Below are 14,437 nucleotides of genomic sequence, written 5' to 3' on the forward strand. Positions count from 1 at the left end.
AATGCCATCTAACCATCGCGTTCGCTGCCTACCCCTTCTCCGGCGACCCTCAACCTTTCCCAACATCAAATCTTTCTCCAGCGACTCCTCTCTTCTCATCAAATGACCAAAGTAGCTGAGCTTTAACTTTAGAATTTGACCCACCAATGAGCAGTCAGGGTTTATGGTCGACAATATCGACTGATTTGATCTTCTGGCAGTCCAAGGAACTGTCAAGAGTCTTCGCCAGCACCACAATTCAAACGCGTCAATTCTTCGGCGGTCAGCCTTTTTCACAGTCCAACTCTCGCATCCATACATCACAACTGGAAAAACCATAGCACGGGTTATACGGATCTTGGTTGGCAGACTAATGTCTCTGCTCTTTACTAGGCGGTCAAGGCTAACCATTGCTCTCTTTCCCAGAAGCAGGCGTCTCCTAATTTCATGGCTGCAGTCTCCTTCCGAGGTAATCTTGGCGCCCAAGAACAGAAAATCTGTCACAGCTTCCACTTCTTGTCCATTGACGCTCCAGGACTTGATAGGGCAATACGCCATGATCTTCGTCTTTTTAATGTTCAGTTTAAGCCCAAACTTCTCACTCTCTTCTTGTACGCGCATCAGAAGTCTCTTGAGATCCACTTCACTTTCTGCCATTAAAGTGGTATCATCCGCATATCTAAGGTTGTTGATGCGTTTTCCAGCGATCTTCACTCCAGCTGAAGACTCTTCCAGACCGGCCTTCCTCATGATGCACTCTGCATATAGGTTAAATAGGCAGGGCGACAGTATGCAGCCTTGCCTCACCCCTTTCTCACTTTACATGTCACTAATTCAGCTGCCAAGCACTCGAGACTACTGCAAATCTAGCATCGGGCACCGCAAAGTACCAGATGTAATGAGCCTCAACCGCTGGGAAGAACTAAAGCGATTCCTGCTCTTCAATGACAATGAGAAATTTATTCCCCCTGGTGAAATCGGGCACGATAAATTGCACAAGGTAAGACAACATCTGAAGAAATTACTTGAGTAGCTGAGCATCGCTCCCAGGAAAGAAAAGCTATGCATCGACGAGCAAATCGTCCCTTTCAAAGGAAGAAGCTCATTGAAGTAATACAATCCTAAAGAAACACATCTCTGGGGCTACGAAGTCTTTGCTATCAGTGGTGTTTGGTGTTTCTGGTTTCTGCTACGACTTGGAGGTATTCAATGTTGCCGCGGACAACAAGCAGCTTTCAGGGAAGCCTGACTTAGGGGCCAGCAGCAACGTTGTTGTAAGGTTGGCGCGCACGATTCCTAGGCAAAACAGTCACAAGTTGTTGTTTGACAACTGGTTTACGTCGGTTCCTCTGCAAGTCTTTTTAGAAAAGGAGCGAGTGCACTGCCTTGGCACTGTGCGTCAAAATCCTCTACATGGCTGCACAGTCCCAAAAGAAAAAAAGAAAGAGAGAGAGGAACATACGAAGAAAGGGTGTGCGATGTGTCAGGGACCAGGCTTTCACCCGTTGCATGGCACGACAATAAGAAATTGACTCTATAAGACTCCCAACCTTTGTTGGGAGTGAACTAGTGGGAGAAGTGAAGCGATACTTTCCAAAAGAAAAGACATACAAAGTGGTGCGCTGCCCAAATGTTGTGTTGCTCTATTACATTCATATGGGTTCGATGTTGGGCTACTACCGAATCAAAATACTGTCTAAGATGTCGTACCATCGGATCTTCTTTCACTTGATGGACTTGACTGTGGTGAATGCCTGGCTGCTGTGGCGAAGGCAAGTCTGTGGCAAAACACCAATAATTGAGTTGAAGTCTGCCGTCACAGAAGGACTCTGCAAGGCAGGGAAACCACATGAGAGAAAGTGCGCAAGGCAATCACTATCTGAAATCGAGTCGCTCATTCAACCAATGACGAGGCCTCCGCGGGTACCGCTGCCAACTGCTGACGTGCGCTTGGACAAAACGGACCACATTCCTAATTGGCTTCCCAAGCAAGTGCACTGCAGGCTGCCCTCTCATAATAGCCTCGCAAATGTTTCGTGAAAGAAGTGCAATGATGCTCTGCGCTTCAACAGGGAGCGAAACTGCTTTGCATTGTTTCATTAGGAGAACCGGAAGTATGAGAGATGCGAGTGACGTCAACACACTGCAGGAACTTCACTGCTAAAGTATCACAGAGCTTATATTTTATGCAATAAATTTTGTTATTTCACCTACTTTCAACATATTTGCCAATCTTATTTTTTTGCTCTTCATATCCTATGTTTTGTGTATATGCATGCAACGTATCGCAACTGCATGGGGAATCATATATGATATGCGAAGAAATCGCTGTTGTAAAAAGCAACTGCGTGTTTTTTTTTTTTTTTAATGAAGCTTGGCAAGAATGTTTCTGTCACAAATCAAGACCGGGGAAATTTTTCTGCGCAAACATAAATCAAATACGTAAAGTTCGAATGCCCTGGGATGAACGTAGACAAATTGCGGCAAAACTGCTTCTGATATTTATTCCTTTAATGAGAAGTATTTCTGAATGCACGAAAATGGTCATGTAAGGCTGTAAGCCTTATTTCCACTGAAAACCATGTCAGTAACTCATGTTTTCATCTACTATTCTGATCTAGGCTATATTCAGGAAAGACATCAACGGATGCGCGTATCAAACATCACCGATCGCTTCCTGTAACTCTGATAAAGGTGACCTATTCAGGGGGCAGTCCATGCTGTACATTTTAGGTTCAGAAATTACCTCCATCCATCCTGTCACCAAGGCATGACCAAAGTGCGTGTTCATGTAACCATCCGCAACATCGGCCTGTGTTTGTCCTTTAACACTGATTATCGCTTTGCGCTCATTAAACAATGAAAGGCATTCGAGTGAGCCGAGTTCTGTAGCCGAATTAACACGTGGATAATGTTCTGACCGAACGCCTACAACATGCTTTACAAACACCACGCACGCGAAACAGGCAGCAAGTGGCTTCCCCCGCACTGTACCTCGACGTAACGTAACACAATTATGCACCCGCCAGAAGCCTCCACCGGCGGCGCAGTCAGCGCCACCACCGGCCAGTTATGTGTCTGTAGAGGGAAGCGTAGCAGGAATGGCAACAGGAGCCGGCGCACCGCTGCTGATAGCTGCCGGATTTAAGCCTTCCTTGGGGTTGACAGGTTTTTTCGGGGCTCAAACATATCTAAATGCATCAAATATTTTGAGTCTGAACATGTGCACGATGTGAACGACTTTTGCAGAGAAAACAAAAGCGAAGTGTCTCACCGATGCATCGCACAGACGTGTGTCTCAGCGTCCTCGAAATGAATCAAACTGACAGTAATATTCTTTCGTTCGCTGTAAGCAAGGTTTAAATTTTCCTTTTTCTACTCAGCTGTCAACCGACCAAGCACATCTGAGAAGCCACCTGCAGCTACAAGGCAGGCATTGCAGGAAAATGAAAACATGTTGCTCTTATGACAGTGTTTTCAAAGCGCAGCGAAATGCTGCCGAAAACTAGTCACCCGCAAGCATGGGGAATACCAAGTTCCAGAAACGTCTACCCGAAGTTTTCGAAGGTTACTAATTCAGAGGAAAGAGAAGCAATCGATAATTATTACTACATTCTTCTCTCGCGAATAACGATACGCTTGTAATAAAACAAAATTGTATAAATGCTACTACGTAGGACAGTGATTTTGCTCCTGCCCCCTTACTCTGGCTACTTTGTTCAAGCTGCTGTTCGTGAAGTTTCTGCCAACGATGACGAGGAGGGATGGAAGTAGAGTCGTGGCGAAGGTCATACATAGCCATTGCACAGCATATCGTGGGAACGCATCGCCGGTGGGTTTCACTAAAGTGAAGACGAGACGCCTCGTCCGAAACGAGAGCAGCCGGCGCCGACCGCTTGCTTCAAACAATCACTGCCGTGTCCGCCAAGAACAAAGAGCCCTTCCCTCGCGGTGTAGCCTTAGGCGCGCTGCGGCGTCGCCTCCTCTGTTTCCCTTATCTATGCAAGGGGCCCCGTGGCAGCGTGAAAGTTAAAACTTTCAGAGTTTATAGGTCCTCCTCTTCGACTTCATCGTTTTGCTCACTTGACATATTCACTCTGCCTTATTTGGTGAGCTTGTTGGCATTTATATTGTGGATTAATACAAAAAAGCAACACCTAGCCCTACTTTTCATTTATATTCCCTGTTCCGTTTTCACAGAAAGGTGAATAGGGGATCGGAGTACGTGAATGTTACGCAAAAAGTGTTTAATGCTTCAGCAACAAAGCATAGCCTTATCAAGTTCCTCTGAGGTGCGATATACAGGGTGATTATTTTTCTAACGTTTACAGATCATTACTCTGAAATCTGATAGAGAAGCATCGGCGTGGCCTAACCATGTGGATTGCACAGCTAGACGGACACGTGCGTGATAGAACTTAGTGATTGAACAATTACACAGCAAACCGCATATAAATGGCTGCATAATAATACTGCACAATTCAAGCCTTTCGACATAGACACTGAGTCGAGTTCTAAGTTATCAATGATTAGCAGTGCAGTTACAAAATATGGTTAAAATTTAAGCATTTCAGAGCTTGTTAAGCTCATATCCCGCATTCTACAAGTTTAAAATGGTGTCAAAAGCACTTGGATACACAAAATACGAAATACGCTTGCCTGTTTCATGACAAAGAGGCAATTAACGTGGCTTCAACGACAATACTTGCGCGTTCGTGCAGCGATGTCCTGTTATCAATCTAAAAAGCAGAAATCCCACTTAACGAGCTCTTAAAAGCCTATGGCTGAAGCTAAATTTTTTTTAAATGCATAATCATGGCGAAAGTTTTAAAACTGAGCTCAGCTGATAAGTTTACAGCCTTCAGCTTCACAATATATTTCCCTCTCAAATTGAAACTAAAAAGGTTACCTAGCTAATTTTACTTACTCTTCGAGCTCTGTCAAGAACAGAATGTCCGCCTTGCTGTACAATCCATCTTCACAGTCCGCACGAAAGTTTAGCTCTCTGATTTTAAAAAGAGCCCCTATAGACGCTTAAAATATTTCATGTATAAAGGGAGTTTTCCAGTTTTTAACTGGGGCACACGAGGTAGTAACAGAGACGTAGTTGTAAAAAGTTAGTAACGGTGTAAGAACCTACTAAGAAGTTTGCAACGGGAAATAACAGGTTAGCAATCGCTGCAATTACTAACTTTTCGCTCGACTAGAACGTTAGTAACGTTGGTAGAAGTTAGCAATTGCAAAAAAAAACGTTAGTAACTGAAGCCGTTACTAACTTTTTGCTTGCAGTTAGTAATTTTTTACTAGCCTTTATTTAAGAGTGTATGCGCAGTTTCGTGTTCGAAATATGTGTATTGAAGACTATGCCGCCATGAGACAGAGCTTTGTGTTCGAAATAAACGCATTGGAATATATTCTTGTCAGCGAGACACATGTAAAGGTATTTAGAAGCAAGCATCACAGCGCTAAACAATAGCGAACTGCGCTCTTACTGGGAAATAACCGTCGCAGAACCATAGTAGTACACAGAGCGGACGTGCTCACGAGCCTTGCGATTGCAAGAAAAAGAAAAAACATCCAGCCGCCGCCAAAGTCGATCAGTGCAGCACTGCGAGCCAGCACCATGTCCTAATTCCTTTTTTTCTTTGTTCAAGCCGCGTGAGCTGGCAGACGCGGGTAGGCACCGAACTTTCAGAGGGCTCGTGTTTCCGCTATTTACTTCCATGTTACTCTAGGGGTATTGCGAAGGCGGCTGGAAGGAACGCTCTTCCCCTCAAAATCTGTCATGGCTAGAGCTCCTTTTGCGACGAGGCAGCACACGCCATCCGATCAAAATTTGCTTCGACCAGGCAGGAAGGCCTATCAGCTTTGTGTTTCTCTAACGCTTCTATAATGTCCCATAGTAATACGATGAAGTGGCAGGGGGGAGCGCTGTTATGTAATCTGTAATATAATCTACATGCATTTTAAATTGTTTACTGCATTTCTGTATTGGGCGAAGCAGCGATGGTTTAAACGGCCTCTCTGTGATGATTCGCCAAATTGCGCAGTTGCTCAACCTTGGCGTACAAAAAATGTTCAATTACTAATATTGACGGCGCTATGCAAAAGTTAGAGTCCGGCTGTATCGTTTCTTAGCTCTGTAGAAGCTGATAGCTGGCTAAGTGATGTTATCATTCCGAGAGTTATCGTTCCTTCAGGCTACAGTACCGTTGTCTTATCGCCTCCATATCTATATCTCCCAACCAGTTCATTTTTTTTTTCACTGGAAGATATCGTTCTCTTATCAGTGCAGGATGCCCCGTTTACACATGAATGATGTCAAGCCCTACAGCCTTGACCCGATCGGTTTTCTTATATGCCCGCTTTCCCTATCTCGCCTTGCATATATCTATCTGCACTTGCACTTTTATAATCGTGGTTTCAGTGGAAAGGGCGGTTGACATGAGTAGACGACAGGGTTTTTTATTAAAGTGCCACTTAAAGTGCCACTTCAGTTTTCTTCTTTGAGCAGAGTAAGACGCACTGCAAACGCGCCGGCTGCTACCGAGTGTATTCCTGCATATTTTGTTTCACCAGGACCGTGGTGGTGCTCCAACGTCCCATAGTCCAAGTCTACAAGTTGCAATGCAGCCGAATTTCCTCTTCATTCTTGCTGCGGTCATCTGCCTGGTGAGTCTAAAATTATTATTTAGCGCTTCCACTCAAGTGCTCCTTACAGAAGCCCAATATTTCAAAAAATTATTCGCTAATGCTAGACGCTTTCCTAGTGTCTTTGTCTGCCGGGAGTTTGACAGTGTTGTTGTAAAAACAGCAACGCTTGCAATGTGCAACGTCGATCAGCGCCATCATTACAACTTGTATAACTTTATGCCTTAACCAGAACATTTTGTCGCGCTATCGGAATTTTGCACGGAGTCGCCAACAACAAACTACTGTGAGAACGAACAGAACTACGTTCTTTGCACGTTGCCTTATTTATCGGAACATCGTGGAATTGTTACCACAGTTTCAGTGGAGGACATCATATCACAAGGACTTGATAAGAGTCATTTCATGTGTGCCATTAATGACGAGCAAGCATAGCAGGATATTTCTAAGCTATAATGCAACGCTTTCGGGGCTGTGAGAGCACTGATCTAACGAGTGCACGGTGCCAGTAAAAAATGATTTCCTTCAGCAAATAGAGCTATGTGAACACGAGACGCTTCTTCAGAGGAGCATCTCTGAATACATATGGCTCAGGCTCATTCAAGCTCGGAGAACGTTGTACATGTGCAATTTGGTCCACTGATAAAGAGAACACCCCGCCGCGTGGCCACCGCGCTCCGCGGAGCGCCACCTTTATAGCCGTCGAGAATAGGAAACACCAGAAACATGCTCAGTGTGTGCGGATTGTGGAGCCAGCCTTCCGTCGTCTGCTACGGAGGGGGATTAGCCTTCCGTCGTCTGCTTTGCGGAGGGGGATTATCTGAAATGCGAAAGAAACTATATATAACGTGTATTAAGAATATATTTCTTTCTTTTTAGTCTCCGAAAGGTTTCTTCTGCTACACAGCCGCGGCGGATGAGAGACGTCTTTGTTTCTTTCTCATCATATATCTGCTCGTAACCTAGGACGAAAACATAGTGTTTCTGCAAGGGGGCGAGAATAATTCGAGAACTTAAACATCCTGAAAGCATGCTTTCTCGTATTTGTGCTTTTTCGAGTTCACACTAGGTTAGACCTTCGTGTGTTTCGTATTCGCAATTTAAATCAAGGTATATGTGGGTACGTTAAAGTGCATGATTGTGCATATCCAGTGATACGCGACCATTAATGACAATTTCATGGTATAGATCGTTGCGAGTAATCAAACTTAACAGATAGCTCATACAACTGATTCGCCCGTAGAGCCGTCGGCGTCGTTTAAGTAATGCTCGACCCCCTGTATCAAAGTTGGCCGAGGGCTGCGTAGAAAAAAAACAAACATATCATGATAATTTGTTGATCTTGTGTTGCTTATATTGGTGTGTGATATGCGATGCCGATCTAATGAAATCCTTGTGTATATGATTAATGAGTGGCTCAAATAGAGACCAAAGCTCGGAAAAAGGGCACTCTAGCAGGTGTTAAAATAATCATATCGAAAAGCCTTGGCGCGGTGATGTTAAATATGAAAATTTGGAATGTTAATTTGTTTTATTAAATTGAAATATTTGAAAAATTGTAAAACGGGCGCTTCAGAGGAGGCGTTAAATGCTGCTAATGAAACGCCAATGCTTCCTGAAGATAAATGCGAAAATATAGTGTGTAGGCATTCAAATAACTAATAGCAGTAATTGTACAAAAGAGGAATTGGAAAATAGCTGTTCAAAGGCATCAAAATCTTCAAAGGTTCAGAAATAAAGGGCAATGCTTAATGCCGCTAAGAAAGATTAGTGTAATTCATCAGTACCCCAGGACAACTATATAAATCTCTGAGTTAAGATGCTGGACCGCTGCACTGAAGAACACCGAAACTGCGCTTGTAGAAGTTGACTCACTGACAACAAACGAGGTGTGATAGTGAGCCCGCAGCCGAGAGACTGGATCTGGCGAGGTGGGTTTTCGGGGCGTGGAGAGGAGCCGTGCGGACCCATTATATATTTAGGAAGCGATTAGGAATGCTGGGACGCGTTCCGCGCATGTTCGCATTGTGTCCCGCACCGCGGCTCGTTATTTGCAGATAATTTTAAGTCGTCGTTCCGAGCAGTCGCCAAAGTCGTTGTGGGTCATTTAAGTACAGTGGTGAGCAGCCTTGTCTAGAGCGCGCCGACGGTGCTCCGCGGAGCAAGTCAGCGCCATCTGGGTCTGAGTTATGCGTCCAATGCGCATGCGCGGTCAAAATAAAGCAGTGCCTGCTCGTGTGTTCCCGGCCTCATTTCCATTCAGTGCTTGCGCTTCATGATGCCAGGCACACGCTTAATGATAACAGCGGCCTGAAAACAAACGCGTTTCGTGCAAATCACGAAGCGGCTAGGCAAGTGGAATGTGATATCAGGTTATCGCTCAGTTCAAAAGCAACTGCAAGTGATAGCGGATGATCGCGCGTTTCAAACAAATACCATAGCAAATGGTTCGAGAATTGGACCTAGTTGGCTGTTTGGCGTCTGTTTTCGTCCTGTCCGTATAAGGTTACGACCACGCACCATGCAATGCAGGCGTCTCGTATGATGCCGTGCTTTTGGGCCGGGTTATGAGCTATAAGGGACACAGCATATGGCATCCTTACAAATATAGGAACTTGAATTCCTGCACAATTAAGTACAGGGGCGATGAGTGGTTCGTATGCAGGAACGCGCATTTACCCGCTCTCAGTCGGGCTTGCTTTCCTGGCCGTCTCGTTACACCCGAAAAATACGGCGTCATCGCGACGCTCTGGCGACCGTCACCTCACAAATTTGGATACCTCGATGCGGAGAGCGGGGGCGCATCGAGGCACCCTATCACAAATGCAGGCAATGCGACCCTAGGGGTAAGAAAGGTACTCGCAAGGCAGGGGCTGGATGAGGAAGTGATGAGCAGGCATCCTTCTTATTTGTCGCGCATGCGCATGGGATGAATAGCTAAAACCCAGAACCTAACGTTAGATGTCGCTGACTTGCTCCGCAGACTACTAGCGACACTCTCCTCCGCGCCGCGCTTTCCTCCTCGATTCTCCTAGCGCGGCGGCGGCAAGCGTTGCGCACGACACGCTTTTTCTCCTTGTCGCCCGCCGGCTGGCCGCAGCAGTGAGTGAAGCGCGAGTTTTTGGGCCAGGTCTGTGCTCCAGGAGGGCACAAAATTTTTGAAAAATTGCGAGAAAAGCATTGAGAATGCCGAAAGTAAAGTTCATGAATTGATTGGTTTCTTCTTTGAACTGTTTGAATAGGGAATACTGATAAACAAAGCTTTCGGGCGAGGTCTGTGATGCAGACACTTTTTAAATCACATGATAAGGTTTTACTTTGTGCACCTAATCTAGTACTGCCTCTGACTTTGTGTCTTTTTTAGAGCGTGAAATCTTTCACCGCGGTAAAACTTCGGAAAACGATCCAGGCTGGTGCTTTGAACTTCAAGATCAGAGAAGGTCAAAGCAGGACTTAGTCTATTTCGCCATCTCTGACAGAAAAATAGAAACTGGGGATACACGCGACGGTACCACATAGGCATCTCGTGCAAGTTTACTCCTTTCGCTCGCTCGCTTCCGCGCACGTGCAGACGTCTCGCGCTGATTTGTCGCGCGGACAGAAAAGCGCACACTGGACGCCACCGGCTCAGCTCGCTGCCTTCACGGCGTGCGCCGTGCGTGCGCTTTCTCTTGCACGAGCACGCGCCTTGACGCGCCCCCGCAGGCGCACCGCGACATGCCACTTGCATTCCGTCTTGATTGGGCAACCTGACGCGTATTTTCATGAAGGATACTCAAACCTTTTATTCACGTCTGCACTGTAGAGCAGAAAACAGGCGGGGATGAGTAAAAATTTATTGTGAATGCGTCCCATGTTAGCAAAAACGTAGAAAGTGCATCTCGAGGTAAGTCCGCTATGTAATTATATTGTCGTATATAATATGTTTAAAACCTGCTAAAGTATCATCAGTACTGTAAAATAAAGTGGCCCGCTCGTTGACCCCCGTTTTCGCCTGTAGCGTACGATCTATATACGAATTTGTTTTTTATTATTACGGCGTTACCAAAGAAAATCTTGTAGTAGAAGAATAAGTATATAGTCCGAAGGAGGTGTTTCTTCAAAGACAAGAGCGTTAACGACCTCATAAGCACATGCGTGCTCCGTGCGCTGCACGCGACATATAGGCTCGCTGGCTCGGAAGGCAGGTGGAATCCAAGCTCGCACTGCATTGTGTTTTATTTCGGTTCTTGTTAAATGGTAGTGCTTCATTTATGATAATATTAGGTTTGCACTCACGAACCATGTGACGCGAATGGGGTGCTTCGTGCGAGTAGTGTCAGTTGAGCCTTAGCTATAAGATCACTTTCTTACTGCACTTTGGACATATCTTCATTAATAATAATAATAATAATTGATTCACTTACTGGCCAATTTTCGAAAATTTGTAAACGCGTCTCAGCAAGGCATGTTTTCCAACGTCGCTCCCACCCCCGAAAAAACCAAAAAGGCAGCTGTGGACACTTAAGGCACATTCACGCTTCAGTGTCAATCGCGGACGTCGCATCTGTTGATTTGCTTGCTTTCAGAGCACTCACAAAGCAGGGAAAGAGCACAGAAAATCGGCAACACTAGACACGCGGGGAGCGAAGAGCAGGATAATCTTCCATCCTCTTCACTTTCTATTCAGTTAAGTTCTGTTCAGTCGTTCAGTCGTGTCCGACTCTTCGTGACCCTATGGACCATTTCACGCCACGCTTTCCGGTCTCCACTATCTTCCTAACATCACATAACTTCATCTGCAGTGCCTCGAGGATGCCATCTAATCATCGCGTTCGCTGCCTACCCCTTCTCCGGGGACCCTCAACATTTCCCAACATCAAATCTTTCTCTAGTGACTCCTCTCTTCTCATCAGATGACCAAAGTAGCTGAGCTTTAACTTTAGAATTGACCCTCCAATGAGCAGTCAGGGTTTATGGTCGACAATATCGACATTTGATCTTCTGGCAGTCCAAGGAACTCTCAAGTCTTCGCCAGCACCACAATTCACACGCGTCAATTCTTCGGCGGTCAGCCTTTTTCAGTCCAACTCTCGCATCCATACATCACAACTGGAAAGACCATAGCACGAGTTATACGGATCTTGGTTGGCAGACTAATGTATCTGCTCTTTACTAGGCGGTCAAGGCTAACCATTGCTCTCTTTCCCAGAAGCAGGCGTCTCCTAATTTCATGGCTGCAATCTCCTTCCGAGGTAATCTTGGAGCCCAAGAAGATAAAATCTGTCACAGCTTCCTTTTCTTGTCCATTGATGCTCCAAGTCTTGATAGGGCAAGACGCCATGATCTTTGTCTTTTTAATGTTCAGTTTAAGCCCAATCTTCTCACTCTCTTCTTGTACGCGCATCAGAAGTCTCTTGAGTTCCACTTCACTTTCTGCCATTAAAGTGGTATCATCCGCATATCTAAGGTTGTTGATACGTTTTCCAGCAATCTTCACTCCAGCTCGTCCAGTTTAAACTATTGTACTCTTTTGATGCCTCTCCAAATCGTCTTTGTCAACTGTCAACATTTCTGAGTTTACGAAGAAAGAGGAAAATGGCTCTTTTCGTTTCCATAAAGAACGCGAGACTTCTCAGAGCGCTGTCATGCGGTTAGAAAACAGGTCTTGCAGACACGCTTCCAGAATCTGCAAAGTTTCACACGTGAGCTTCGTCTTTTGTCTTTTCACCTACTATTGTGGCTGCCCATGACACAATGCTACTTATAGTACCTCCGTTTCGCATCAGCGGAAGCGTTTTTGTATCGCCAAATAACCGCCAGGCACAACGCGATCGCCGCGCGTGCGTAGGAAGCTAGCGAAGCGTCTGCTCCGACGAAGCCCCATCGTTTCACATTTCGCCACCACGCCAGCAATGCAGCGCTGTCGTCGCGCGGCGAAACTTGAGCTTGGGTTCCCTATATGCGCGATGCTGGCGAGGGAAACCATCTTGTTGGCGCCGACGAGGCAAAAGCTGTTTTTAATTTTAATTTGTCGTTTCAATTGCGTCCGCGAAGTTTCTTCTTTTATTGGTTAAACTGGCGGACGGAGTTGAACTCCGGTAATGCGAATTGTCGGGCGAGGCCAGGGTGTAACTTACTTGCTTGACCTGTGTACTAAAGTGCCCCTAGTGCCCCAAGAGTTGTCCTTTCCATATCCTGCAATGTATATGTCGTATTAATAAATCAACGAAACTACACTTACTGATCCGTCCTTGAGATCCTTAAGAAAATTTAATTCCCCGCTTTAACGAGCCCGTACAGAACATACGCACATGGCCTAGAAGTGACTGTTCTGACAAAGGGTACAACGGTTCGAGAGAGTTGGTTATCTAATCAGCCTTAAATCCCTTATTTATCCAAATGCCCTCTACTCTCAAAGCAGGAAGGGTTCGATCTCAAACCTATCCTCCAATCTCAATGCAAAAGCCAGAGTTTGCGGCTCCAGCCATTTCATGTTCTCCTGACGTCACAATACCACTCGACCAATATGTGCCTGGCTCTAGCAATTTCCGCGTACCAGCTATGTATGTGATTTTTTTGTTGACAGCGCAGCGCCGACAATATCGCGTTTACTGCAGAAGGGGGACTTTAAAGCTGTCACGCTGAGATATATGATGTCAGCATGAGATATGATAAACAGAGCTTTAAACACAAGGAGCGACCGAGAGATAAAACCCACCTTTAACCGAGTCGTACGAGCATGCCTACATGGCTAAGGATATAAACATGATATATAAGATAGGATATAAAGATATAGAACATTTGATATAATTTTGAGGTATGATTTACAGAGATATAAAAAAGGAGGGAAATAAAGATTAAGTCCCGTATTAACTAAGTCGTACGAACGTTTCTGTGTGGCCAACGGGAAACGCGTATCATTTGGAATACAAGGTTCTCGATGGGAGCAGTTCTCATCTCTTATGTGTCAATTTATCAGCCAAACTCGCTGTTTGCATGTTGGGAGCAGAGGATCATCGGGTTACCTACTTCACAGCTACATAGAACCCTCCTTGTCCTCTTGGGTCACTTTGCGCACTTTCTACAATATCTTTTCCATTGTCTCCCATGACCGAGTGGTGTGCTTGGGGAATGGATTCGTTTCTTCTATTTGCGCGGAAGAGACAGAAGTTATAGGGAAAAGGGGCTTTGACCTGGTTCCCACTTTACCTCTAGGTGGAGGCGTTCTACGATTACCGTCGGCCCGTGTACGTGTTCGGGCATATGGCTAACAGCATCCAGGAGTTGGACGATTTCTTGGCTCAGGGAGCGAATGCTATAGAAGCTGATGTAACCTTCTCTCCTGACGGGACCGCCCTCAAGTTCTATCATGGCCCTGGCTGCGACTACGGTAGATACTGCGAAAATCAGACGGCCATCGACAAGTACCTCGCATACTTGAAAGACACAGTCAGTGCAGGTATGAAAACCTCTTTACTATACCTTCTTCCGTTTCTATACCTCATCAGAGGTACTGGAATTTGCACCACCAAAAATACAGGGTGTTAGGTTTGGGTCGCGTGCGCCTGGGTAGCGTACCGCTGCCAGCAGTAATTACATGCGGGTCGCGCGCCCCTCGATAGCGTTGGCCTGGCGGCTCCGTGGACGGCGGACGGCATCAAAGGTGCCAGCAAAGACGAGGCGTCTTTTAACGAAACAACCTTTACTGTAACATCATGAAGAAACGGGCAGTGAAGCTGACCCGGAGAGATTAGACTCTCACACAGCTGGTGTCTAGCGTCGTGCCAACGGCGCGTCAAAGTAGTCTGTCCCAGCGGAGTCGGCC

At 45.8% G+C, this 14,437-nt stretch overlaps 1 protein-coding gene across 1 annotated transcript in view; it reads left to right on the plus strand.

The window, feature by feature from the left end:
- The first annotated feature begins 6,496 nt into the window (after positions 1 to 6,496).
- Positions 6,497 to 14,437, plus strand: part of LOC146177982 (dermonecrotic toxin SPH-like) — a 30,754-nt gene continuing 22,813 nt past the window's right edge. The window contains exons 1-2 of the mRNA XM_084580687.1: positions 6,497 to 6,651; positions 13,828 to 14,071. Of these exons, the coding sequence (XP_084436813.1) occupies positions 6,607 to 6,651; positions 13,828 to 14,071 (289 nt within the window). The 5' untranslated portion in view covers positions 6,497 to 6,606. The remainder of the gene's footprint in view (positions 6,652 to 13,827; positions 14,072 to 14,437) is intronic.

The sequence above is a fragment of the Amblyomma maculatum genome, chromosome 10, assembly GCF_055883805.1.
Source record: "Amblyomma maculatum isolate TAMU_Amacu chromosome 10, ASM5588380v1, whole genome shotgun sequence".
Taxonomy (NCBI): domain Eukaryota; kingdom Metazoa; phylum Arthropoda; class Arachnida; order Ixodida; family Ixodidae; genus Amblyomma; species Amblyomma maculatum.